The sequence below is a fragment of the Thermobia domestica genome, chromosome 4 (assembly GCF_964235325.1).
Source record: "Thermobia domestica chromosome 4, izTheDome1.hap1.1, whole genome shotgun sequence".
Lineage (NCBI taxonomy): Eukaryota > Metazoa > Arthropoda > Insecta > Zygentoma > Lepismatidae > Thermobia > Thermobia domestica.
In genome coordinates, this window is record NC_137457.1 from 293,525,105 (window position 1) to 293,552,534 (window position 27,430).

At 34.5% G+C, this 27,430-nt stretch overlaps 1 protein-coding gene across 3 annotated transcripts in view; it reads left to right on the forward strand.

Moving 5' to 3' along the window:
• The first annotated feature begins 286 nt into the window (after window positions 1-286).
• LOC145684187 (uncharacterized) overlaps window positions 287-27,430 on the forward strand; it is a 60,383-nt gene continuing 33,239 nt past the window's right edge. For 2 of the 3 annotated variants that reach the window (XM_081756204.1, XM_081756203.1), the window contains exons 1-3: window positions 291-545; window positions 1,948-2,118; window positions 7,538-8,246. In XM_081756204.1, coding sequence (XP_081612330.1) covers window positions 405-545; window positions 1,948-2,118; window positions 7,538-8,246 — 1,021 coding nt within the window. In that variant the 5' untranslated portion in view covers window positions 291-404. Of the gene's footprint in view, window positions 546-1,947; window positions 2,119-7,537; window positions 8,247-27,430 lie in introns of all 3 variants that reach the window. The other variant, XM_081756205.1, reaches the window with a different exon arrangement.

Genomic DNA, 27,430 nt, shown 5'->3' on the forward strand with positions numbered 1-27,430 from the left:
CAGACACGATCGAAATTAATGAAAATACAGACATATATATAAATGTTGTTATAACAGAGTTTAAATTCTTTAACCGTCATATATATATTCATTGTTATAAAAAATTTTAAATTCTTTTAACAGTCATATATAGAGTCATTGTTGTACTTTTTATTTTTATTTATTTATTTATTTTTCTTATTTACCGAGGCCTTCAGCATCTTTAAAGATTCATCTCAATTCGGCATCTGTTTCATTTGGAAACACCGTCTATAATTTCCGGGAGAGCATTCTTCGCTAAGACAAGTACCAACTGAAGAAATAGAAGAAGAACCGCAGAAGAAGAAGAAGAAGTTCTGCATTGTAATAAACAGCAACTTTTATTGTTTGTTTATAGAAGTATTTTAAAAGTTGTGATAATTAAAATGGGATCATCACCATTTCCAGATAAGTCATGTCGCCTATGCCTGATCGAAAAAACAGGTGTGATTATATTGTTCCCTCAAGATGTTTCCAATACACGGTGGTCTTTGTTGAAAATGGTTGAAGAGAATCTTGGGATAAGTGTAAGTAGTGGGATTCTACAAATTTACATGTAATAATTACAAGTATAATAGGTTTGAAACTGATTTTTTTTTTTTTTTGGGGTGAACTTTACAATACAAGCTCCAGTTGCCAATAGATGTTTCATGTGTAGTTTTAGCGCACCACATTTTGGAAGACACAGGTAAAATTCAACACTTTGCATGAAAAGACATGTTTATAAAGAACAAATTTTTGCAGGCGACAGAATTAAATACAAAGTACTATAGGTGTATTTTATGTTTACATATGTAGGATTACTGGTGTTAAATCATTACACGTGGTTTACGACGGATAACATAGGTGAGTTCATGATATTAGATGCTATTTTCTCCCGCGGCATGTTTCTGTACAGTACAGAACCTGTATTTTGTGTACAAGTAGAGCATTACCAGTATGAAACCATGATAAGTGCTATTCAAACTCGTATCATTGCCAACACCCACTTCTTTCCACTACCCGCGCTTGCACACATGCCCACCATCGCTGACGTGCGTGCTCCTTTCACACACACCAATAATACGTAGCCCAAAATTATGACTTGAGTTTTAAACTTTATTTTTTTTTTAATTATAATGTTGAAAGTTTAGACAGTGACCTCGAATTGAACAAAATGACATGCTTGAAGGTAAAAAGTTTCATTTCGAAAAAAACGAATATTTATGGCGCTGAAAATATGTCGTTACTTGCCAGTAATAATTGGTTTCTGGAACACGTATTTTATTTAATTATACAGGGTTATTACAAATGATTGATCCAATTTCATATGTTCACTGTCCCAAGGAAGTAGCCTGGGACCTGTAAGTTAGGTACCACCCCGGCATTTGCCTGGTGTGAATATGGAAAACCTCATTCAGGGTGGCTGGCCTGAAAAAGTGCTTTACAATTTTTCCACAAAGTGTCCCCACCGGGAATCGAACATGGGACCGCTCGTACCGAAGGCGAGAGCGTTAAGGATTACGCTACGCGGGGCCACCAAGTAGCTGGTTGTGTCTGTTGTAGTCTTCTAACGGTGTTGTACATACTACTAGTAACTATACTGAAAGGTACAATAAAGGAACTACTCCATTGTTGCTCTTGTTCATCTTTGCTAATCTCTTTGTATACTTAGCCATTTTCTTATTATTGATTGGACACGGATGTTAGCGTAGTATTCGAATTACGTGAGTTCTGTCGGGAAACAAACCCGGGTTTCCCGCAATAATAATAATAATAATAATAATAATAATAAAACTTATGATCAGCATCATCATAATGTTACAAGTAGTATATCAGGTACTCATGAAACAACTGAGTTGATATTTTGAAAGATCGTGATAATGGGAGCTTGTGGAACTCTATTAGTAATTGAAATTACTTAGGAAATTTATTTATTCTTTTTATTAGATTAAGAAGGAGGACTTTTACCCGAAAGTGTTGTGTCTAAACTGTGTGACAAAACTGCAAAGAGTGCATAGTTTCCGTCAGCAATGCCAAGACAACCAGAAGCGTCTTCGGGACATAGCCAAAGCGAAAGGACTCCTAAAGGAAGATTCCGAAGAAGAGGGAGACAAAAAGGTTGGTAAACAAAAAGAAAAGAACAGAAAAAGGATTCTAATAGTACATTAACTATTCATATTTTAGCTTATTTCTTTCTTGTTTCTGTGATAATTTTTCAGTCAGTTTTGCCCATTTTGAAGTTAATTCCGGCAATTCGCTACGTAGGAAATAAGCACATAATACTTAGCTATAGATATGCTACATTGACTTGATCCATAGTCTTCCGTTGCAAGCGCTACTATCGGCTGAAGGAATTCCACTCGCTTTCTCTCGCTTAGCAACAGCTGAACCCTTATTGGCTCAACGCGTGGGTGTGTGAGGGTGTGAGCGTTAGTTCGCATTTTTGCCACGGCTCAAGACATTCTGGCAACACAATAAATACCGTATTGGCCCGAATACAATACGTTGTTCTTAATATTAAAATAGTTTCGTAAAATCTACAGTCGTTATCGCAGCCAAGCTATTTATATTTCAAAACAAACTTTATTTTATACTACGCAGGATTGTTCCATCTGTATCATTCTCGTACGACCGTGGCGTACCGTGGCGTGATTCGTCAAGATCAGAAATAGGAAGGTAGGAAATTGGTAACAGTAATGCGTCGTGTTATGATTCGATTTGTTGACTCCTCAAATTTGATATTAATATATTTTCAATAAGGAACTCCTTCGTGGCTAAGCGGTTAGCGTACGCGCCTTTGGCGTGGGACACCCGGGTTCTATTCCCGGCGGGAGCTCATGTGGCTCGGATTCCACGTTAATCAGTTGGTCCACGTCTTTTATAGCCTCGCTGTTGAAACGGACGTTAAACTCAAAATCATCATCAACCACTTATTTTCAATAGGCTTCCACGGGGCAAAGTGTGTGTGTGTCATACTGTATGCCGGATACTTTGATTTTTTCATTAAAAGTATCTCAAAACTTTGTAGATTCTAACTGTATTCTGGCTAGGGGACACGGTGGCTCAGTAGTAGAGCGTCCATCTCTGGTGTGTGGGGTCCCTGGTTCGATCCCAGTTCGCGCCAAGTGGGTTTTGTGGTGGTCAAACACCGTGTTCGTGGACTTTCTCAAGGTTCCGTTTCCTCCTACTTTATTCATTCCGCCGTTGCATTCAATTCTCAACATCACCGTTTCCTTTAGCCTAACCTGCATACGCGTGGGACATAAAACTGAAAGATTTCATTTCATTGTTTTTGTATTCAGGCTATACTGGAAGTCTCTGAGTTTGAATGTTTTCCAGTCTGACTGAACCATGTCTTAGGTACAAATTAAGAAATTACCTTTTTTATTATTCCTTTTTTATTTGATACCTACAAGCTTACAAAGTGGAAATAAGAGATACTACAATTAATATACTACAGAAAGTGATTAACAATTTTTAATACTTTATTTGCTTTTCACTTACGAGTGATGATGGTGATCTTAAAACAATCAAATTCGAGATTTTAATGCATTTATACGTTTCATCGCTCCTCTGTGTCAAGAAAATTATATATATATATATATATATATATATATATATATATGTAATATCTTTATGTGCTCGTCCATTTATCCCGATGCGTCTACATTCGCCTAGAGGTCATACTGTTCAATGTATCTGGACCATTTTTAAAGTTAAGGTTTTTATAACATTCCGTAGAGGAGTTCTTGCATTTCTTTCTTACCGCAAAAAATAAAGAATAGTTTACTGGAAAGTGAAGATAAAATATGCGATTTAAAAAAAAAAAATACTATTTTGTTTCGTTTCGTAAGTCAGGATTTCATTAAGCTACGTACAACATGGTGTAAGTAATTTTTCTATGGAAAATCCAGAAGTAATTGCTTTATTCTTTGTAGTGAATTATGTCAAGATGATTGTTTCAAAAGCAACTCATGCGATTTTGTTCATATTTTATTAATAAATGTTTCATAACCAATCCCACAAAGAAAGCGTTTCTCCTGAAAGAATGTTCTCGTCTTCTCTTTGTAGTGCCAGGTTTTGGGGATGAGTTATTTTCTGAAACTGTATTTCATTAATAAGTTTACAATCAGTAATTTCTCTTGAAAAAAAAAGTAATTTTTACTTATTGAAGCTATAGGATGTTTAACATTTAGAGGAGAAAATACTATTCGCACGTTGCCTCCTGGAAATAAATAAGTATCCAGAATCGCTGCGCCTTTGTCAATGTGTCTTCTTAACACTGTTAGTGAAATTGCCTTCTTCTTTTCTGATATTTCACAATTAACGGCACTTCCATAAAGCACTTAGTTAACATTAAGATGTGATATACTTTACTACCTTTTATCGGCTTTCTATGGGATGCAATTCCAACATTTTTAGCAATGTATTTAAAAAGTGTGGTTTAAACTTTCTTATTTTCTCTTTGCAAATGTGATGTTCTTTCAGATAAGCAGCACTTACCTCTGTGTTTCAGTTTGTTAACATAGCAGAAAAAGATACATTGATGAAACTACAAGCTGTGGCTTGAAAGTTATTTTGCTACTAGCGTCAATTAGCCGCTTCACTGGGTTGAAATAAGAAAAATTAGTAATATGTTCCGTTAGTCAGTCACTTTTTACTATTACTGAAGCGCTGTCTGATACAATAACTAGCGTCAATTACCCACTTCGCTGGGATTAAAATAAGAAAAATTAATAATATGTTCCGTTAGTCAGTCACTTTTCACTATTACTGTAGCACTGTCTGATACAATAACTAGCGTCAATTATCCGCTTCGCTGGATTAAAATAAGAGAAATTAGTAATATGTTCCGTTAGTCAGTCACTTTTTACTATAACTGAAGCGTTCTGTGATAGACAATGTTTTCTGTCTTGCATTCTTCAACCAGAACATATAAATTTTTGGGTTTTCCAACTGAAGACATTGCCACATAAAGTTGGCCATGTGAGAAGCAAGTTTTCTTTCCTCTCCGCCTTCCCCAAGTTACGTCGTTGAATTTTTATTTAAACGGCATCGTAAGTGTCACTGATCATCTCAGCGACTCTGAAACTTGTGGATTCGGGACTAATATCGTTCATTTTCGATCATTTATATATATCTCCTTTCTCCCTCTCCCCTAACTTGCACCGTCAAAGTGAAATGTTAAAAAACTATCCCAGGCCCGAACCTCATGTATGTTGAAAATTTGATCGAGATCGGTCGGGTGGTTCAAGAGTTATTAAGACACAAATACAGTCACTTTCATTTTTATTTATATAGATTTATTTTCAAGATGCAAGATACGAAAGATTTTTTTTTTCCTCTATATATCCACAAGTAGTTTACTTTTACGATGAGTTTCTCTCTTTTTCTCGTCTTTGTCCGTGCCTCTGCTTCCAAAACGAATTAGGCTGTTTTGTTCATATTTCGTAAATAAATATCTTACTAATAGCTCTACAAAACTGCACTTCTCGTGGGAATTTCCGCAAGCGGAGTTTTTTTTCTTTCTTTCGTTTTTTTTCTACTGGCTTTTCTGTAACAGGGTGTCTATCGGTCACGAAAGTAATGAAAAAGTCACGAAATCAGAAAACGGTCACGAAAGTCAAGAAATTTAGCTTTTGGGTCACAATTTTTTTTCCATCTGTACAAATATAAGTAGAGAATTTAATATTTTGTTCTATAAAACGTCAAAATTCACCGTCAGAAATGTCTATGGTCGAGTTTAGCCTACCAAACCGCAAACAAAGCACATTTCTATCGCATGCATAAAAATTCGGCCTAATTCGCACCTAAATTCGCTCTTGAGATTGTTCTTTAGCTGGCATCATTAAGAGGTGGCGATGCAAATAGCATCGCATCGCCGAAATCACCCACGCATCTAACTAGTTTATTCAACTGTGAGAAGACACCAAGTTTTTATCGCTCCGGAAAGCAGCCTGGATAAGTGCTGAGGTACTGTTCTTAGTTTTTGAATCTCGAAACTTTATAGTTTGGTAAAGAAAAGGTTACGAAAAAGTCATGAAATTTAATTTTGGAATTTTAGTAGACACCCTGTTTAAACGACTCAGCTGATTTTGTTTATATTTAATAAATATTTCATTATAAACCCTATAGAGTAGCTTAAGTGAATTATTATGAAGAAATTCACGAGGTGTAATTTTGTAAAAATAAGTCGTTCACTTCCCCTTTTTTTGTATTTATTGCGTCTCAAGTTTAATGTACTATTAAATGCACTCAGTTGTTTCGGAATAAACGATCAGTTACATATCAGCATGCAAGAATCTGTTACATTAATATCACAACGTTTTGTATACGTCGTAGTTTTCAGCAAAATTATTTGGTTACAAACAGTGGTTGTGTCTAGGGATGACAGTCGTGATAATAAGAGATGATGTATTTAAAGTGATAATCTTGATACTTCTATAAGATGTGTCTTCTGATTTTGCTGGTAGTCAGCTTTATTTATTTTACCACTTAGGGATCAACTTTTATTAAAAAGTAATCCAAAAAAAGTCATTTTTAAAAAAATTTCATATTTTAAATCTTTAATAAATATGTCTTTTCATGACCAATTCTAATTTTCATTTAGAGTGAAATTTAGAGTATTTAGCAGCTGAAAAAAATTGCTGGATTGTTTCGAGTTATTTCTGATAAATTAAAAATACAGTAACTACAAGAATAGAATGAAATACGCATTGAAAAGAATATCTATCTTTGGTTAAAAAAAAAAAAAAAAAAAACTTCAGCCATTTGTTATTGAATATAAAAAAGCAAAAGTACATTTTTAACAAACCGCTCGAAGGAAAGAGTATCGCTAATCTTCCTGGCTACGATAACACTAAAGAGTAGCACAGATTTTGTTGCAATAAGATGCTTTCACCTGGTGTTAAATTAACAAACTTCAACTGAGTGCATAAAGCCGCTGTGTGCAATGATTTATATCATAAGAAAATATTTCGAATTAATTCAAATCAAGACGTAGAATTAAACAATGCTCAAAATTATTTTTGTTGATCCATTTTCAACATATGTTGATCCATTTTCAAAGAAAAGAGTATCGCTAATCTTCCTGGCTACGATAACACTAAAGAGTAGCACAGATTTTGTTGCAATAAGATGCTTTCACCTGGTGTTAAATTAACAAACTTCAACTGAGTGCATAAAGCCGCTGTGTGCAATGATTTATATCATAAGAAAATATTTCGAATTAATTCAAATCAGGACGTAGGATTAAACAATGCTCAAAATTATTTTTGTTGATCCATTTTCAACATATCTGTAAACATAATAATTCGGATTAATCCGGGAAGTGGTTAAAACGTCAGTAATTTTCATTACTTTGTTGGGAGACTAAATTCTCTTTATGTGTAATGTTGGGTTTGTGGTTCTGATGTGTAAGTCTTGTATGTGAGCTGCTTTGTAAGGTTTAGATAAGTTTCTAATTCTATTCGATCCTAATTATTATTTAATTATTACATTTAGGCTCAAGTAGTAATTTTCTGAATTGATCTTTCAGTGTAGCGACGATTCCGATTCCGATTGGGGTTTTAGTGATTCTGAAAGCAATGAACCCCCGAAAAGGAGTAATACTCAGCCGATTGCTGTAAACGACTACCCTTCTTCCGTTAAGAAATTGAAACTGTCCTCAGAAAAAACAGCGGAGAACACTTCGACGAATACACGTATAGAAACATTGTCACCAGAATCAAACAGTGGTAGTAAAATTACTAATACAAAGACAAGTAATAATCAAATTCACAGTATATCTTCACAAAATGCAATAACAGTGCCATCTGGTAACGTGAACGATAGCAAGAAGACAAGTGACAATAGTGAAGTGGAATGTGTGTTTAATCGTGACCAGAATAGTGAGAAGCAAAATAATTCTGACAATATAGTACTTGTGTCACGAACTAATGATACTGATTATAATGATAGAAACGAAGGCACTGCGAAGGTAGGAACGATCGAACCTACAACAGAGACCTCTGCTGAACCAACTGAAGACATGATAACTGAAATCAAAGTGGAAATCGAACCGATAGAAATGACTGAAGAATTAGAAGTAGGCGATACAAGCGAAGAGCAGCAAATAGCACCCGAACCTTGTTCAGTGTTTTTAGATTCGATCAAAGAGGAAGAGACTGCTCCGGTTCTTTCAGATTCTGTCAAAGAAGAAGAGACTCCCACGACAAAAGATGATTCAGAAGAAGCCAAACTTGAAGGTGAGCTATTGTGCTTATTTTATTTACTTTATTTACTTGTAACATATATAAGAATAATGATTTAATGCTTTGATCATCATTTTTTTTTTTTTTTTTTAAACTTCTGAGCACTTTTTGGCATACAATAATAAATGAAAGTGCCTTATCATTTTTAAATTATGCTTGAGGATACCGTAGAGTATAATACCAGATCTTTGGAATAATAATATTAATATATTATTTACACATTTCATTAAAAGTAAGAACCTGGCTGATATGAGAACAAAAAGTGATTGTTTGTTGAATTCGAATTGAAGGTTCATTTACATGGATTTGAAATTCTTTTGTTGCTACATATTTTCAATATGTTCCAGAACATAATTTTTCTAAGAAGGTGGCTGTTAGGATTGTTCGTATTTTATGTAAACTACTACACAAGATCTTAAAGGAATGCACCAGGTTACACGGAATATTACAGTTGGATGAATTTGGTGTTGAACTGATCCTTTTCTCCATATTTGGAAATTTATGTCTCCGCTAGCATGCCACAATTATGAGTAGCATCTTACAGGTATATTACGGTTCAACATTATAGCGCAGCAGTAGGGCCAAGGTGAAGCATTCATCCTATTGGATCATGAAAAGTAGGAAAAAACATATTCCACAGATATGTATATATACAGGGTGTCTCAAAAGTCTCCCTGACATAGGATAAATGTTATTATCAGAGTTACAACAGAACGTAAGAAGGGAAACCGTCTCCAAATAAGTGAATGAAATTACTGTCTTTACGTTAACGTGTCGATGACCAGTCTCCATTTCAAACAGTAACTTCATTCACTTATGTTATGGTCCCAGGTAAATGGCAACGTTGCATTTTTATTTAATATTGGGCGCTTAAAGGGTATACAGCCCAAATGGCTCGTCCAATTAAAAAAGAAAAAAATCCTTCACTTTAGATTGAAAACATCATATTTGGAGAGGGTTTTCCCTCTTATATTTTGTTGTAACTCTGATAATAACATAGTTATCCTATGTCAGAGGAATTTCGAGACACCCAGTATATATATATATATATATATATATATATATCGAACGAGCGAATTGTGTATCATTCACAGAACCGTTGATAACTGAATAATTCTCGTTGCTATGGTAACGATAACAACAGTACATTTACAATCCGCAACAAAGTCAACGTTACCAACAATGGAATTTGTTAGAAATTCCTATGCACATAATAATAGAACACTGTCAGAGGTGAGCCTACATCATTTTTGCCACTTCGAATTTCGGATCACACACTGATATGAATACCAAAGAGTAGAAGGAGCTCAGTGTTATAATTTGCTCCTTAAAGAACGAAATTAAAAATTAGTTCAAAGTTTTTAAGTATCAAAAGTATGAATTCTCTAAAAGAATGAAGAAACATAACAGTACAGCAGTTCCTCCGAGTCGAATTCTAATTGCTAATCATCACTGTAAAATCATCGTTTTATTTTCACAGAAACTTGAACAGTAACTCTTACATATCAAAATAAGATAAATGCACGAAACTTACAGGCTGATAAGGTCGATGTTATGAGACTTTAGGTTTGTGATCGCTAAACCTGGCCCGTCGCGGGTTCAAATCCCTCTCAGACCATAGGTGTTATGTATATCCCTTCGCTTCAGTGTTGTCATTCGTTTCGTATCGTTTCATTTACCCTAAAGTTTTTTAAGGGAAGCCGTACTCCCAGCACCCTCAAATGTTATAGTTTTTCACTTGTGTCGTCTGCAAAAGAGTTTTCATTTGGCTGTTACAATACTATCGCACTCAGCGTACTTCCTGGGAACTTCAGTATCAAATTCTTCCGACGGATTAAGAGACGAATAAAGAAATGAGAAAATTGCACAGCAAGCCAAAAAGAAAAGTAATCTTCAAAATAACTTAAAATAAAAGTATTACTAAGTTTCACTGAACTTTTTTTTTTCATCTGCTGTTAGGCCTCGTCTTATATGAAAATAGAAAATGTGTACGCTTATTGGGATAATAAAAAAAAAAGTAAATTGTTTGCCTTATATATATGTAAAATAATGTTTACAAGGTGTATACATTATCAGGGAAATAACAGATTGGTCAGGGAAAAATCAATTTAGATCGATTGTTCAGTTATTGAATTTATGAAATAGTAAGTGTAATATCGGCCAAAGAAAGAAACAGAAGTGGAGAGAGCATACGACCAGCATTGGGAAAGGGAGACGGGGGTTTCTTTTTCTTTCTTTTTCCTTTTTTTAAAATTATTCAGTTGTCAGGGAAATCTGAAACTTTGGTCATGGAAAGTAAGGGATTTTTTCGCCAAATTTTATGAACACCCTGTGTTTAGATACAACTACTATCCATTTCATAAAGATAGGCCCCTGACTTGGCGGTGCTGCCGTGACGTCCAGTCATAACTTATATTACATTGTCGTACCTCGTTGGAATTGTTGGAATGTTGTCTTTTCAATACTTAAGACATACAAATTTTCTTTGTACTGTGTAGTGAGAAAAAAATAGAAATTAATGAAAAAGTGCGTATTTTTTCGTACTTTTTTGGTAAATCAATGTTTATAGGACTATATCTCGGAAAGGAGATAACATAAAATAATTTCCTGTGCACCATATGTAGATGCATATGTTACCTGTAAGTTGTGAAAATTTCATTACTGAACACGTAGTAGTTTTCTTGTTATTCAGTAAAAAGTGAGACATCATTATCTCTGAATTGCTGTGGTGTATTAACAATCTTAAAAAAACTTTTAGAAAGATCTTAAAGTAGCTTTTTCAACCAAACTGTTTTGACTTGTTTTAAAAGATAAACAATCACAAATATGACATTATGATTTTCTCAGCTTTGCGCCCTTCGCTATCGCAGTTTATACGGAGTGCTACGTTGCCACATTTTCCTGGCGCGTATACACTCTCAGACGGACGGGTATTTAAACTTGTCACGCACACTGTCCGGCACTTTTTAGATATATTTTTAAAATTTTATGTCTCCACAGATTTTAAACCAATTTCTTAGAAATTAACAGGATATACAGAAAATGTGCCAAATGTTCAAAATTAGAAAAGCGAACTCTTATTTTGTTGTGATTTGCATGTGATGGTCTTCGAAAATTTGTTGCTTTTTGTCAGTTTTTCACTTACTGCACGCAGTACAAAATACACTTGCACAGAAACAAATACAAGCATAAACTTTATTATATGATACAACCTTAGTTGATATGTAATATTGAGTTTACACTTCACAGAAGATCTGTTCCACCACTTGACAGACATACTAATAGCTCTTGCGTAGTTGATTTGTAAAAATCGCGTAAAGCTGGCTTCCGTGCAAGGCTTATGTGAATAATTAGTGTAAAAAGTTCCTGGTTTTTAATTAAAGTAACACGCTTTCATTTAGAAAACAAAGATTTTTGTTTTAGTATTTTTTCTTTTTCTCAATCTGCTGTTTTGCGTATTGATTCATAACTTTTACTACTATTCCTTGAGAGCTCATGTAGTTTGGATTTCACGTTAATCAGTAGGTCGACGTCTCATATAGCCTTACTGCTGAACAGGACGTTCAACTCAAAATCAATTCAACTTTTTTTTTTTTACTATAAAACTTCATCGGTAAAAACAGCTGAAACACTTTATATGCGGAATTCTCTGTAGATAACCCAGCATTTTGATCAATTCCCGGGATACCACTAAACAGGGGTTTTGCATTTACTTGAATTTTATCGCTCCAAGCTACATCAGAATCTGTCTTTGAATAGGAACGACACGTTTTTTCTCTCTTTCCCGGCGCAGCCGCAGGTTCACTTGAAACAGAGTTACTATCTTGTTCACTCCCGAATACGCCACTGAACACAGAATAATCAATGTCATTACTATTCATTACTAACTCATAACCGTCTGAGTCGGAGTCATTCATCAGTTCTGCAATTTCATTATCGCTAAAAATTTTGCCTCTTCTTTTTGTAATACCGCCGCTCGTAAAGGAATATCCATATATATATATTTTTTAAATCAAAAACCACGACATATACTAAGGAAAATATAAATGCCCATTCGTCCGTCTCATTGCAATGAACCCATATGGTGTGAGTGCATGTCTAAGTTTTTGACGCCTACGAACCGAAGGGAAGTGTTGAAGGCGTAATCAGTGCAACGTGATTAGACGCAAATACAGCCCTCGTCACCTACACATTGCATAGTTTTCTTTCGTTGAAAGAAAACAAAGGACCCATTCTGTGTTATTGTATACATTCGGCAGGGGAATTGATCGCAGAACTTGGGTGAACACGTGATTGCCAAGGATACATTTCTTTTTAACCTTTATCATGTTCGTAAGCTGGAAAGTGTGTATACTGATAGATCTTGAGGTAAAAATGGAGCCATTGTTAATAAGTGTACAGGAAGATAACAGGAGCAGCGATGAGTCAACAAACCCATTACGACAGTGAATGAAGTAAATAGATTAAGAGATGAGTTTTTGGATGTTTTACTTCAACGTTTTATTTCGATTAAATTGAGATGTGTAATGCATTATTATTATTTTTATGATGTTGTGAAAGGTTATAATAAATACTTTTTCCTATTACATTCTTATGAAGTAAGCTTCGCGCTACAAGCTTCCTGAACGCGACAACACTGCACGACAGCGTTGCCGCACTTCCACTTACTGTATGCTGTTTCTTCATATAAGCGCGGGGAATTTAAAGATTGGGCTGCAACATGGCTCACCGCTTAACGCAGAGAACATGTTGAAGTAAAAGAATTTTTTTAAAAAATAAATACTCTACAACTAAACCCTTTTTTGTTAATAGTTCCAAATATTTGGAACACTAGACTTCCAAATTTTCGAGCAGTGTTTTGTACGTTTCTCTAACTACCATGGTAAAGGAGATCAGAGCGTCGTACATTTGTTTTAATTACACAAAAAGTATCAAGTGATGAAAATTGAAATTCTCACAACTTACAGTTAATGGATGCATTTACGTATTGTACACAGGAAATTATTTCACGTGATCTCTTTTCTGAGATATAGTACTATAAACATTGATCTACCAAAAAAGTACGAAAAAATACGCACTTTTTCATTAATTTTTATTTTTTTTCTCACTACATAGTACAAAGAAAATTTTTATGTCTTAAGTATTGAAAAGACAACATTTCAGGAATTCCAACGAGGTACGACAATGCAATATAAGTTTTGACTGAACGTCACGGCAGCACCACGAAGTCAGGGGCCTATCTTTATGAAATAGATAGTAGTTGGATTTGCAGGTAATATAAAAATACCATGACAGGAAGAGACTGGATAAAATTTGCTAAAATGTTTCGCATTTAGCCCTAAGTCAGTGATAGCCCAGTTCTTCTAAATGAAGTGTGAAGGTTCAGCCTTGACCAAAGTAAATGGAAACGAGTAATGACAAACAGCTATTTGGGGAGTATCTGGCGATTTTCTGGAAAATGAGCTTTCCATTTCTACAAAATTCATTTACTATGGCGATAACTAGAAGAATTTCCCTCTACAATAGTCCTCTTCTATTATTGTACGTAAATTAGCTCATAATTACGATCTTTTTCTGCTTCTAATTTAATTATTTGATGCTATTACTAAACAAATGTAATAAAAATGTATCTTCCAGTAATGTTTACTTTTTTTGAAGTCTTGTTATTTATCTTGTTCAAAGTTAGAAAGTTTTGAATAAATATAAAAAAAGGAAGGTACTTTGGAAAACTTTTTTACAGGATACGCGATTTTTTATTTATTTATTTAGTTTTTTTTTACACGTAAATATACTGTAATTCTACAGGCAAGAAATTCAATATTTTAAATTTAAAACCATAACTTTCGGACTGAATCGGCTGCTTCCAGATTTGGTTGGTTGCTCGCGAATTCTCGGTAAAATTGAGGAATGATTGTAGGTAGGAGGTAGTTTATATAAGTTGATTTGTTTTGCAAATATATGACAATTATTTAAAATTAACCATATGACTTAAAGAGCTTGAAGATTCATTGCCACAGAAGTAGAAGCTTTTTATTGAATTTCACTTTACGTATAGGAATCTTAATTTTAGAATTATTAAAATCTTTCATGCAACGTTGTGTATGCTTACTTTATCCTTGCATATTTCTTGGAAAACCAAAGATCTGTTTTATCCACTTCCTACGTAAAACTGCAAGTATCTTTCCACCTAAAAAGAAATGTATTTACCCGTGTATGTTTTTAATTTCATACGTGTGACATACGTCTCAGTTGAATATCTATATTACATTAAGTGCCGCTTGAAATAATTAAAAACAGTCTACTGTAAATAATCATGACGAAAGATAATTATTAAATATAAATTTCAAAATAACTAGCATCTGTGACAGCATTATATTTCTACTCCGAATATCACTTATACAGGGTGGCCCAAAAGTAGGTATACAGTCCGGCTCATGACATTTTATAAAATTTTCTTATTGTTATCCATTCAGGTAGTGACTTAGTTTCTTAATTATTTGTTGGTAACTATCTTCACTCATACCTTAAGCTTGAAACAGACAGAAGCAAATAAACTAACTATCTTATAAAAACTAACATGTCATACTTTGTAGGATTGTATATCTACTTTTGGGCCACCCTATATATTACATATCTCAGTGGCGTCAACAGAAATTCTCTCTCTTAACGGAATTAATCTTAAATCATGCGTACTCCTCGTCCTCCTCTAAAGATGATTACCTGAAACGTTCTTATGATTAAAAGGACCTTCACATCATCTTGCAGAGTATGTGACCACGAATGACTCACAGGAAAGACAGGTTGCATAAGAATCTGTGATATGGGTTTTATTTTGACTAGAGAAATAAGAAACAAATGTATATAGTTAAGGCCTAGATTGGCAACATCAATGTAATATCTCTGAAAAGATTCGGATTCTCAATTCCTCGATTTTTTTGTCCGATATGTTAAGGGGGCAGACTACTAAATATTTTTCAAAGGCTAACAATTTTTCTTGTGCCCGTTTTTCCTTAAGTGAAAAAAGATAATGAAATATAACTTACCATGATGATAGATAATGTTGTTCTACACCCGAAAATACGAATCGGAAGAATTTTTTGTGTTGCCATCCATAGAAATCACAGTGTGACCAGAATTTGAATTACCCAAAAATCTAGGTTAAGGCAGCGACTAGAAAAATGAACTCAACAATAATTGATGACTTATCATGTTGTCTTAGTTCCTTGTTAATTAATTTTTAAATCACATATGGGTTTATTTTGTAATAACTTACATAAGTTATTACAAAATAAATACAAATATTATTTAAAATGTGGTTAACAAGGAACCAAGACAACATGATACGTCATCAATTACCGTTGAGGTCATTTTTCTAGTCGCTGCCTTTACCTAGATTTTTGAGTAATTCAAATTCTGGTCACACTGTGATTTCTATGGATGGCAACACTGAAAGTTCTTCCGATTCGTCATTTTTGGGTGTAGAATAACATTATCTATTATTGTGGTAAGTTACATTTCATTATCTCTTTTCACTTATGAGAAACGGGCAAAAGAAACATTGTTAGCTTTTAAAAAATATTTAGTAGACTGCCCCCTTAAGCTAAGCACTACAATATGTATCAGTGACTGTACAGTGTGCACATTGTCTTATTTATTTATTTTCTAATCGATTCTGCAGCATATTTGTCGGAACATTCATCTCCAAAGATTATGTATAGAGAAGAGAAAGAGAGATGCAACGTTTATTTGATCACTGAAACACTATGGAAATTAGAATATTCTAGGTAAAAGAAATGAAGCAAGAACTTACAGTCAGAACGCTTAATATTTGTCCTAGAGAAGCACAAATATTAAAATTCTCACTATAATAATGTATTATAATAATGTATTTTCTCTCTTTTCGTAAATTGTACTATACTTATCTAAGCATTCTGCACTTAATACATTTCTACTTGAAGACTTAAATAAAAAATCCCTACCAGGCTTGAATATACGACGTTTCGATTTTTAGTATTCACTGGCGTGGCGTCCCAGGTTCAGTTCCCGGCAGGTACTCATGTAGTTCGGAACCCACATTAAACTGTAGGTCCACGTCTCATATAGTCTTGCTACCGAAAGGACGCTAAACTTAAAATCAACTCAAAACTAGTCCAACACTACACCCCTGAGCTAAATACAACTGTGCTTTGCGATACCTCAAGTATAATAATCCGTCATGAAAGCGTATTCGGTATTCCGTGTGTTCTTTAAACATGTATTGCTAGCTTGTCAGATTTATCGTATTTATCATCACCTATTCGCAAAATGGGAAATTTTATTAATTACTTATTACTCTGTAAGTTGGCCACCTGTCTATCTTGGAAGTTGACCGCAGTGAAGTAATGTTTACCCTATGATGATAATGTTAAATTTACTTGCGTTTCTTAGTCACGCAAAATACTGTTTTTTTTTTTTTTTTAAATTTATTTATTTAACTTTTTTTTTAACTCTTTCGTATTCCCATATAAGACGTAGATGTTCTGTATTTGTCACTCAGACAAAGAAGCATGAATTTCGACGATTTGTTCTTGAAGATCAATGGCCAGAACACTGTCCTGATAAAGGGATGGTAAAGGAAGGTGTTTATAAGAAAAAGCACGTATAGGAATTCAGAAAATAGTTATACTTATTTGTTTACCCTGTCTGGTTTTCCATACAACCATTAGCTATATTGGCTCCTCTCATCAGTGGGGAGCTTTTGTAATTCCGGAAAATTCTCAAGGTTAAAACTAACCATCTCAATTGTCAACTATTGGCAGCTGATGGCTTGTCGAAAGGTAGCGGTGGTTTTGAAATATGAATCCCCTAAAGATTTTTTCAAAACATCTTTTGCTCCAAGGGAAACACTTGTAGCTCATTAACAAGAGGTAGACGATACTATACAAGAACTACAAAATTAGAATATGCATATGTGCCAAAAAGAATAAAAGATGTACAGTACATTATTTAAAAATAGCTGTCGTGCCATTGCTTATTAAAATTTGACAATCAAGTAATACTAAAAATCCTATTCTAAAAATACACTGATCACACTTATTTTCTATGAGTTGGCCACTTTTGAGTGGAACCGATGGTGGCCAACATAGACAGTTTTCACTGTATATTTGATTGTCCCTTATCTCCCCCTTTTACAAACAGAAGTTTCGTAATCGCTAATTACGTATTGAATTATTTTTTAGATAAGAGGTCAAAATTGTTTTCTGAGTAAACAATGGAGAAAGTTTAACGTTGTAAAAACTGTTACCTTTCACCCACTTTGAAACGGAAGTTTCGAAACCGCTAAAGCACGTATCCCGGTTATTTTTAGGAGTTTTAGTGCCAAATTTCACACCTCCAACTTCACCTAATCTTTTTTCTTCCTTTTTTTTTTTTTTTTTTGTTATTGTTTTTAAAGACAAAAAGTATTCACAAATGCACGCTTCCATAATGAGCGTGTATGAACGTCAGGAAGCTCTCCATACGAAAGTTGACAAAATTATGGAATTCCTGTCGAGAATCACGGGCTATGGAATTGAAGAAAAAAAAAGAAGAATTTGGTGACGAATTATCAATTTTGCCCATTAATTCCGTCGACGGGTTTGAAAAAATGTGCAATGCAGTTGAAACAAACAAGAAGTTTGCTAAAGTATTGGTAAGTATAGATTATATTTACAAATCTTATTGTATTTATTTAGAACTAATAAATATTGGAAATCTAGATTGTACTCCGTCTTTCGGGGTCCACCAGTTATTTTGATCTACGTTTGAGATACCTAATTATTGCATTTCCCTGCTGCTTGTGCAATTGAACACGTCTATAATGGGCTGTGGTTGTACAGTTACTCAGGATAATGTCTTTTTCTTCCACAATGTTCACCATATCATTACATAGCACCTTCTGGAATGAGTTTCTGAATACAGTGTCCGTAATCTATTAAGAAAAATCAACCACGTACAATTCTCCGTTTCTTTCTTTAAGCTCTTCAGGGTCAGTTTCGAAATATTGCATCATCATATTTACAACGATGAACCACATTCACTGTATACCGAAAATTTGCTGGTTAACCCTCTTGGGATTTATGGTGTATATGTCCACGAATAATACTAAGGCCCGTCTCCTGAAGAAACCAAGGCAGATAAAAACATGAAACCTTGTGTAACCTTCAAAGGACATAAAAGACATTATGCTGATAAGCAGAACCCCCCATGCGGGGGACCCAAAGGGGTTATGGGGGGTAACTCCAAAATTTTAAATAATATCCCCCATCGTGTGGTAGCTCGTTTGAAAGGTTGAGATGAGTTGAATTGATTTTGAGTTTACATCTCCTCGCCTGCAAGAGAAGCAGTTCGTCAGTAGCGCAGTGGTAACGCGTGCGTTCAGTGCATGTGCGGTCCGAGGTTAGAGCCACGGAGGGTGTTTTTTTAATAATGTTATGGTACTCTCTTTTCTATCCGTTTCACTTCAATTTGCATGTTTTGTATTTACAATACTGTTACACTGCTAAATGCGTGGTACGTGTATTGTGTGTTCGTTCCGAACTAGGCTTACGTTAGACTTTAGAGTTGGTTGTGAACATGGTCTGATCTCTACATGTGATTACCTTTCAAACGAGATACCACACGACAGAGGTTGCTATTTCAACTTTTGTAGTTACCACCCGTAACCCCCTTAGGCCCCGTTCATAGGAGATTCTCCTTATCAGCATAATGTTGCCTTTTATGTCTCTTGAAGATTACAAAAGGTTTCATATTTCTATCTGCCTTAGTTTCTTCAGGAGTTATTCGTGGAACGCACTATAGATATATATATATATATATATATATATATATATATATATATATATATATACCATACATGTATATTGTTTTAAAATGCTCATTTAACATCTGTTGTTGCATTTCATGATTGTTCAGTTGTACATACATTGCGAAACAGGTCACGTGTTTTGAGGAGCTGGTCAAGTTGATGGGTGTCATGACGTCATCTATTTGACCTTCAAGAGTACAACGCAAAAGGCTTATTTTGTTTTCCCGCAAATGCTGTCTAAAATGTTTTATAGAATCCAAGAACACATATATATGTCGTCGACATGACCATCAGAGTACACGTGTGATGGATTCTTTTCTCCTTCGTCTCTCGTTAACACAGGGCCGGTCCAAAAGTGCCTAAACTTTTAAAAATGGATTTTTCAGAATAAATTCCCTGTTTTTCTCTAATTCCTCTTTTCAGGTGTATGATACGAACATGCAAATGGTCCTGCTTTATTCTGAAGAGAATGAGATATGAACTAGAATCCTAGAATAGTGATAATGCAGTAGCTGTTTGATTGAAAGTCTAAAATTTACCTTTAAAAAAGTCCCAAAAGAATAAATCTTCATACCAAAGGAACAAATCACTCTTTAACATGGGTGTGATTTGTAATGTTTCGAAGTTGTCAGATATCGAAAATCCACATTTTAAAAAAATATCTGGCTTGAAAACAAGGACTTTATCAGTGACAGTTCAAGGACTGAGATTTATCTCAAGATGTGTTCTAGAATCTGTTGCCAACTGCGATACGAATTTTATAAAAGAAGTGTCAGTACTTAGTTTTGTTTCAGTATCTAGATATCCTATATACAAATTTTGTTTCGCAAGCAGTGGGAGATTCTGAAACATGGCCATTAAAGTCCCATTCTTTTTTTCTTTTTTGTTGTTTTTTTTGTTTTTTGTTTCACTTTGTTTATTTAACGTCACGTTTTATGTATAAAATAGTATGTAGAGTAGATTTGTGTTTTATTTTTAGTGATTTCAATGAAACAAATTTATTAATTAAATTGGACCTGTCTTGTACTTTAAATTAAAATTATGGCATGTATTACGTTGATTTTTAAGATTTAAATCTTGGTTTACGTTCATATTAAACTATTAGTTTAGTTATTCTTAATGTTCCTTATTTATTTTTTATTTTTTATTTTTTTTAACAGAAAAATCACTTGCTGCTGGGGTACGTGGGAAAGAAGACGAGAGCATTAGTGAACCGCATATTGGGAAGACTCATAAACAATGAGTTCGCTTTGACTATGTCCTACTCAGGAAAAGGTCATGGGAATAGATTTGGAAAGAGGCAGTTTGCTAGAACACCTCTTTGCAAGAAAGTACTGGGTAAGTTTACTGATTACTTTATTCCAATTTTTCTTGTACTCTGCTGGTGTTCAATTACCCACTCTTAATATTAATTCTTTCACTTCTATCTACAAAATATTTTCCACCGCGATTGTAAAGACTATTTGCCAATTATATATATATATATATATATATATATATATATATATATATATATATATATATATATATATATATATATATATATATATATATATATATATATATATTGTTAAAAACCTGGTAATTTTTAGTGCTTCTATGATTAGATTCTTCATTGTTTCTTCCTATTTTTACGAAGTATAATCCAAGGGGGGTCTTTTCGTTGTATTATACACTTTCTACAATTATAAAATTAAAGGTAGTTACATGCGTACTATATCATGTGTTTGTCGTGCCTTTTGAGGCTTACTGGATACTATGTATTGTTTCAAGGTATCAAGATGATTTCTTTTGACAAAATCTTTAGTACCTATCTCCAACAAAGTTGTTTACCATTTTAAGAAAATGGTAAAAATAAGTTCAGATAAGTGCAAGATGTAAAACTCAAAGTTGTGAAGTTAACACGATGACACTTGTACCATTGTAACCTGTCATAATTTATAATGTGAAGTCTAAAAGAAATCAGTTTTCTTTTTCCATAATTAGGAGAGCTCAATTTGTAGCAAGGTAATCAAATGTAATCAAATCGCGGTGGCTCAGTGGTAGAGCGTTCGCCTCTGGTGCTTGGGGTCCCTAGTTCGATCCCAGCTCGCGCCATGTGGACTTTGTGGTGGACAAACACCGTGCTCGTGGATTTTCTCGGAGTTCTCCCGTTTCCTCCCACTTTCTTCATTCCACCATTTCATTCATTTCTCATAATAACCGTCTCCTTTTGCCTAACCGGCTTAACCGTGAGACGTAAAACTCAAGGATTTCATTTTATTTTCTTTAAAATTATAAATAATGCGTTTTTTCTTTCAGTTTTCATACTATTATGTATCTTCAATCATGAGCTATAAAATCACATATTTAAAGAAATGCAGCGGATGTTGAACTGTAAAAATGAAGACCTCGATGCAAGAAGGAGGTAGCTCCAATTTTACTTGATAAACATAAAGAAATAAAAATCTGTTTAATTTAGTATAAAACGGAACGTCAAGAAATAGCCCCTAATATATTAAAGAAAAGGTGTACCACTGTTCACTCTTAGGTGAAAACGAGACTGCTCTCAGAGCTATTCCATTCTTGCATCAAATCTTGTATAAACTGGAGCTGTCGTCTTCTTGTACCGACGTCTTCAATTTAGGAAACCACACTCACTCAGAGCTTTCAAAAATTAGCCATGTAGTGTACTACCGAAAGAGGCTTTTAAAGTTGTTAGTCATTTATAAATATATATATATATATATATAAATAAAAGGCCGCGGTGGCTCAGTGGTATAGCGTTCACCTCTGGTGCATGGGGTCCTTGGTTCGATCCCATCTTACGCCAAGTGAACTTTGTGATGGACAAACACCGTGTGCGTGGATTTTCTCAGGGTTCTACCGTTTCCTCCCATTTTTTTCATTTCACCATTTCATTCATTTCTCATCATCATCGTATTCTTTAGCCTAGCCGGCATAACCGTAGGACGTAAAACTTAAATATTTCATTTTCATGTTGTTTAAATACCTTATTTCTAGTCGTAGGGAGGGTACTCGAAAAGAATATCTTATCAAGACCTTAAGCGTAATATAGTTAGCCTAATACTATAAAATAAACCGGAACGTTCCGCAGACAATTAAAGCCCCAAATGACCACTAATTAAAATCAAATAAAGCCGCAACTGAGGTATGAGCAGTGTTCCTGCCTTCTCGACCACCTCTATCGAATGTCGAGAAAAGTGACATAAAAGCGAGCCAACAATCTAAAAGAAGTACAGGTGTAAGACATGTTGTTTAATAGAACAATTTGTTTCCATACTCATTTTCTCCACACTAAATATACTTACTTTCGTGTAGATATCATGGCAGCGAGAACAGAGGATGACACGGACAGGCATAATGTAAAAGTATACATCCAGTGTTGGTTTCAGCAAGCACAGAGCAGAATAAATACAATGTAAGTGTTCGACGTTATGTTCTTTCCGATTAGAAATAATTGTCCATATATATATATATATATCCATGTTCTATGTGATGCACTGTAGTAAGATACTTGGGCTTAAATAATTACGTCATCCATTCTGACTATTTTTTTCTCGCCATCGAAACTGACGAGGTGATCGGCTCATTGTTCAAGTCAACATTCGTTAATTTTATTTCAGATTTATCTCTCTCTCTCTCTCTCTCTCTCTCTCTCTCTCTCTCTCTCTCTCTCTCTCTCTCTCTCTCTTTTCCTTTTTTTTCCTACAGAACATGAGCCCTGGTCATTAATGTGGGTAAGAGAGTAGAGTAGAATACCTTTGAAAGTTTGAATTGTTTTCAACACATTGAAGCACTGACAAAGATTGATCAATGGTTTATTTTTAAAGAAGAAAAACTTGAATTTTATTCCTGGTATTACAGTTTCATTCTTTTTATCATTTAAAGAAACTTTATATGGTTAAGTTTATTTCGTACATGTGTAAGAGAGGGTTTCAATTTTTTATATACTGACTTCCAACAATATTCTTCACTTAGGTTGCATCCAGGTATAACGAGAATTACGTACTAATTTTGATTTGAAGGTATTGTAAAGAAAAGCCAATCAGTGCAGAATATATAGTTGGGTAAAGGTTGGAATCTTTGTACGCTGCTGTTGCATATTTGACTCAGCCTGCCAATAGGGTAACAGCACAGGAATGTATTGTGCATCAAAAAGCTGACTCAAGACTTACGCTTATCGTACGGCCGTCGCAACTTATCATTTGTGACCTGATTATATTTCTTGCTTTTATGCTATTATTTGATGTTTAAAAATCGGTGTACGACAAGAAGGGAGGGGTACAGTAACATGTGTATAGTTTTAATTTTTTTCCAAGATGTAAAGATTAAGTTTTTTCTCTCCCCCCCCCCCCTTCCCATGCGAATTTTTTTGTGGAATGAACTTCATCATTGGAGCAGAACTTGTGGAATCAATTGCATGGAACTCGTGCTAATCCTGTAAAGATTTGCAAGAATAAAACTAAATTATTATCCAAATACTAACTATTGATCAAGATAGCAATCTTTTGATTTTTTTTTTTTTAATCATTCCGAAAATTCTTGTCATTTGTTCTGCACTGAGTTACGAGACAGAGACATATACAGTAGCTGGTATTCGAACTTCTGTAGCGCGTTCAGAAAATTCCCAACTGGAGTCGATCGGATATCATGTATAAAGACTGGCCTTTGGAAAAGCAACGTAGACTAGTTCCAAAAAAAAAAAAAAAAAAAAAGTAAATTTGAACACGATAGTTATAGGTAGTTCCATCGTAACTTATTTCAGAAAAGAAGTTAAAATATACTGTAAATGTTGAAGAGGTTGCTTTATTTATTGGAATTTCTTATTTTTCAGGTTGAAAAGACAATGAGCTGCTTTTCTTCGTGAAGACGTGAAGATATAATGTGTATATAAATTTAAATATTTTTAATCAAAATACAATGTATATATGTATATTTTAAAATTATTTTCAAAATAAAATATAACTCAAAATTCTTTTTCGCTTGATTAAACGTTGATTTAACCATGGATATAGACGCATGGCCTTGTTTTAGTATTTTTTGAGTTTCTGTAGGTTAAGAGTGGCGTAAAGTTTTCAATATAATACATCGTTGGCTGACCTTGAATTACGTTCAATGAACTCGCGAATTGAGAGGTGTGATCGAAAAAAATTGATAAATCACAGGAACAGTTTTTTAAAGCCGTTTGAAATTTGAAATTAACGCGCAAAACTGCATTTTCTTAGAACCTGCTCGAATTTCCCTTCAATATTACTTATTCAGGGACTTTGTGCTTAAATTTTTAATAATTATTATAATGATTAAATTATTGTCAGGTAAAATGCGTTGGTAGATTTTGAGTACAGTGGGCTATCAAGTTTCTAGACCACACTTCACCTCAATTCTCATTACATAGTACTGGAATGAAGTTGTATTTTGGAGTTAATTGAAATCATTCTGTAGATGTAAAGAATAATACTAAGAGAGTAAAAGGCTTTAAGAAAGTTTCAATTTGCGTCAAAACTTGAAGATATCTTTGGATCGAAATATTAATGTATTGAAAGTCTAATGCTAAGCTTTTAGGAGCCTATAAATATACTGAAGTTCAGGGATAGCTTCACATTAGCTGTTGAATGTGGGATAAATGAGGCCAGCTATGGATTATGTATTAAATTCTTGGAGAAATAAATGCGTTTCCAGTTTAGCTACAGGGTTCAGGGAAGCTACAGGGTATTCTTTAGCCTAGCTGGCATATCCGTGGGACGTAAAACTCAAAAATTTCATTTCATTTTTCATCTTGGAGCACGTGGGTTGTACCAGACCCCTGCTGTGCTTGGACAATCCTGTGTTCATATATCGAGCACCTTATGACGGTTGTGATTTCAAACATACTAACGAAAGAAGGAAACAACTGATAATTAATTTATACACTAGATCCTCTATAGGTGTGAATTCTAACGCAAAGAGCGAAAAAGTGGCTGACTGGACTGAAGCTCGAACCCGAGACTTCTGGCATACCGGCACACTAATTTTATACATATTTCGTAGTGGTTAACGTATCGTCACGGTAGGATGGACATGTAAGTAAACGCCAATCCTACAACAAAACTTGGAAGAAGCAGAAAGGGCACATTTTATTTTTTCTCAACTTCAAACGGACGTTGTAGCTTTCATCATCACTGGAAAATGGCTGATCGTTCTTAATGGATTATTGAGCTTAGCTTATTTTCGAATTCTGTTTCTGTCATGATACTTTTCATTAAAATGTGTGATAATGAGAAGGTAGTAGTTTAAGTGTCTCACGAGACCCTAAAGTGAGGGAGATGAAACCTGATTTCTATAAAATTCCTTATTAAAATTAAATGGATAAGTACCCTAGCATTTTTTAAAATTCCATTTCTAAGAAGCTATGTGTTTAATATTTTGTAAACATATAAAAATGACAACGACCTTGTCTGTGTCATCATCATTTGAAAACAACTGAATCGTTTGAAATGAATTTCCGAACATAGCCCTTGGCTAGGCAAGGGCTTTTATTATGCAATTTCTATTAAAATGCGTATCCTAAAGGGGAAAAATTAACATATACACCAAAAATTAAATATCTCAGGAGCTTCTCATTTTAGTGAGATTAATCTAGTTAGGTCAATTCCCAATTTAAAGAAGTGGCCATGTTTTCGAACGTTCTGCTCGTAAAGGGGGTAATTTTCTAAAATATTTTAATTTCCCATTTTGTATTCATAAAATGACCGAAATGTATAAGACTTTGAACCGTTCCGTTGAAACTTAGTTTTTGACCATGATTAACTTTTTTTATAGTCAGCTTATCTTGATTGAAGAAGAAAATTATCTTAAGGGAAGAAGAAAGTTTAAATTACTTGCACTGCATGAAGTGCACTTCTGAAGATAGTTATCACTTGATAGATAATTATCGTTGTATTTTTTCTTTCTCTTCTCTGTACCTTATCTCTGGAGACGAATGTTTTGAAAAATAGACATGCAGTAGTAAGGGCCTGACTATAGGAAACTTTTTGGCCCCTGGGTCCCTGCCTCAGGACCCATGGTCCCTGGCCGGGGTCAATGACCTAGGGGTACATAGGACCACCCCCTCTAAATTTTGGCAGGGTACCTTGGCCCACCCCCTAAATTTTGGCAGGGGTACATAGGACCACCCCCCTTAAATTTTGGAAATTGCCAAATCTAAAAATTTGGTGTGGTAGCCTAGGACCATAGTATGTACCTCTATCAGTATTGGGTGTCTATGTCGTTCCCTTTCATGGGTAAAAAATTGCCAAAAATTTAAATTTCGGGTTTTTTTGACCTAATTTATCCCCTTTGATGAGGTATTATTACCCTATATAGTTATATGGGCGTATACAGGGGTCCATTACCTTTCATAACATATGGGTATATTAATGCACCCCTTGAAAAATTTGGGAGGGGTACCTAGGCCCACCCCTTAAATTTTTGGAAATTGCCCAATTTAAACATTGGGTATTATAGTACAGGACCCTAATATGTATCATGATAAATTTGGGCGGTCCACCTCGTTCCCTTCTAGGGGTACAAAATTGCCAAAATATAAACGTAAGCAATACGTTATACCACGTGTTTGGTTTTTGGTCGATTTTATCCCCTTTGATGAGGTGTTATTACCTTATATGGTTATATGGTCATGTATAGGGGTCCATTACCTTTCATAAGATATCGGTATATTTGTAGACTCCTTTAAAAATTTGGGAGGGGTACTTTGGCCCACCCCTTAAATTTTGGAAATTGCCCAATTTAAACATTTGGTATTATAGTACCGGACCCTAACATGTATTATGATAAATTTGGGTGGTCCACCTCGTTCCCTTTTAGGGGTACAAAATTGTCAAAATATAAACGTAAGCAATACGTTGTACCACGTGTTTGGTCTTTTGGCCCAATTTATCCTCTTGGATGAGGTTCTATTACCTTATATGGTTATATGGTTATGTATAGGGGTCTATTCCCTATCATAAGACATAGGTACATTTGTGCAATCCTTTAAAAATTTGGGAGGGGTACTTTGGCCCACCCCTTAAATTTTAGAAATTGCTCATTTTATATATTTGGTATTATAGTACTGGACCCTAACATGTATTATTATGATAAATTTGAGTGGTTCACCTCGTTCCCTTTTAGGGGTACGAAATTGCCAAATTTTACTACAACCACGTGTTTGGTATTTTGGTTCACCCCTTGGATGAGGTCCTATTACCTTATATGATTATATGGTTATGTATATTGGTCCATTCCCTATTATAAGACATGGGTATATTGATGCACCCCGGGAGGGGTACCTTGGCCCACCTCTTTATTTTGGAAATTGCCCAATTTAAACATT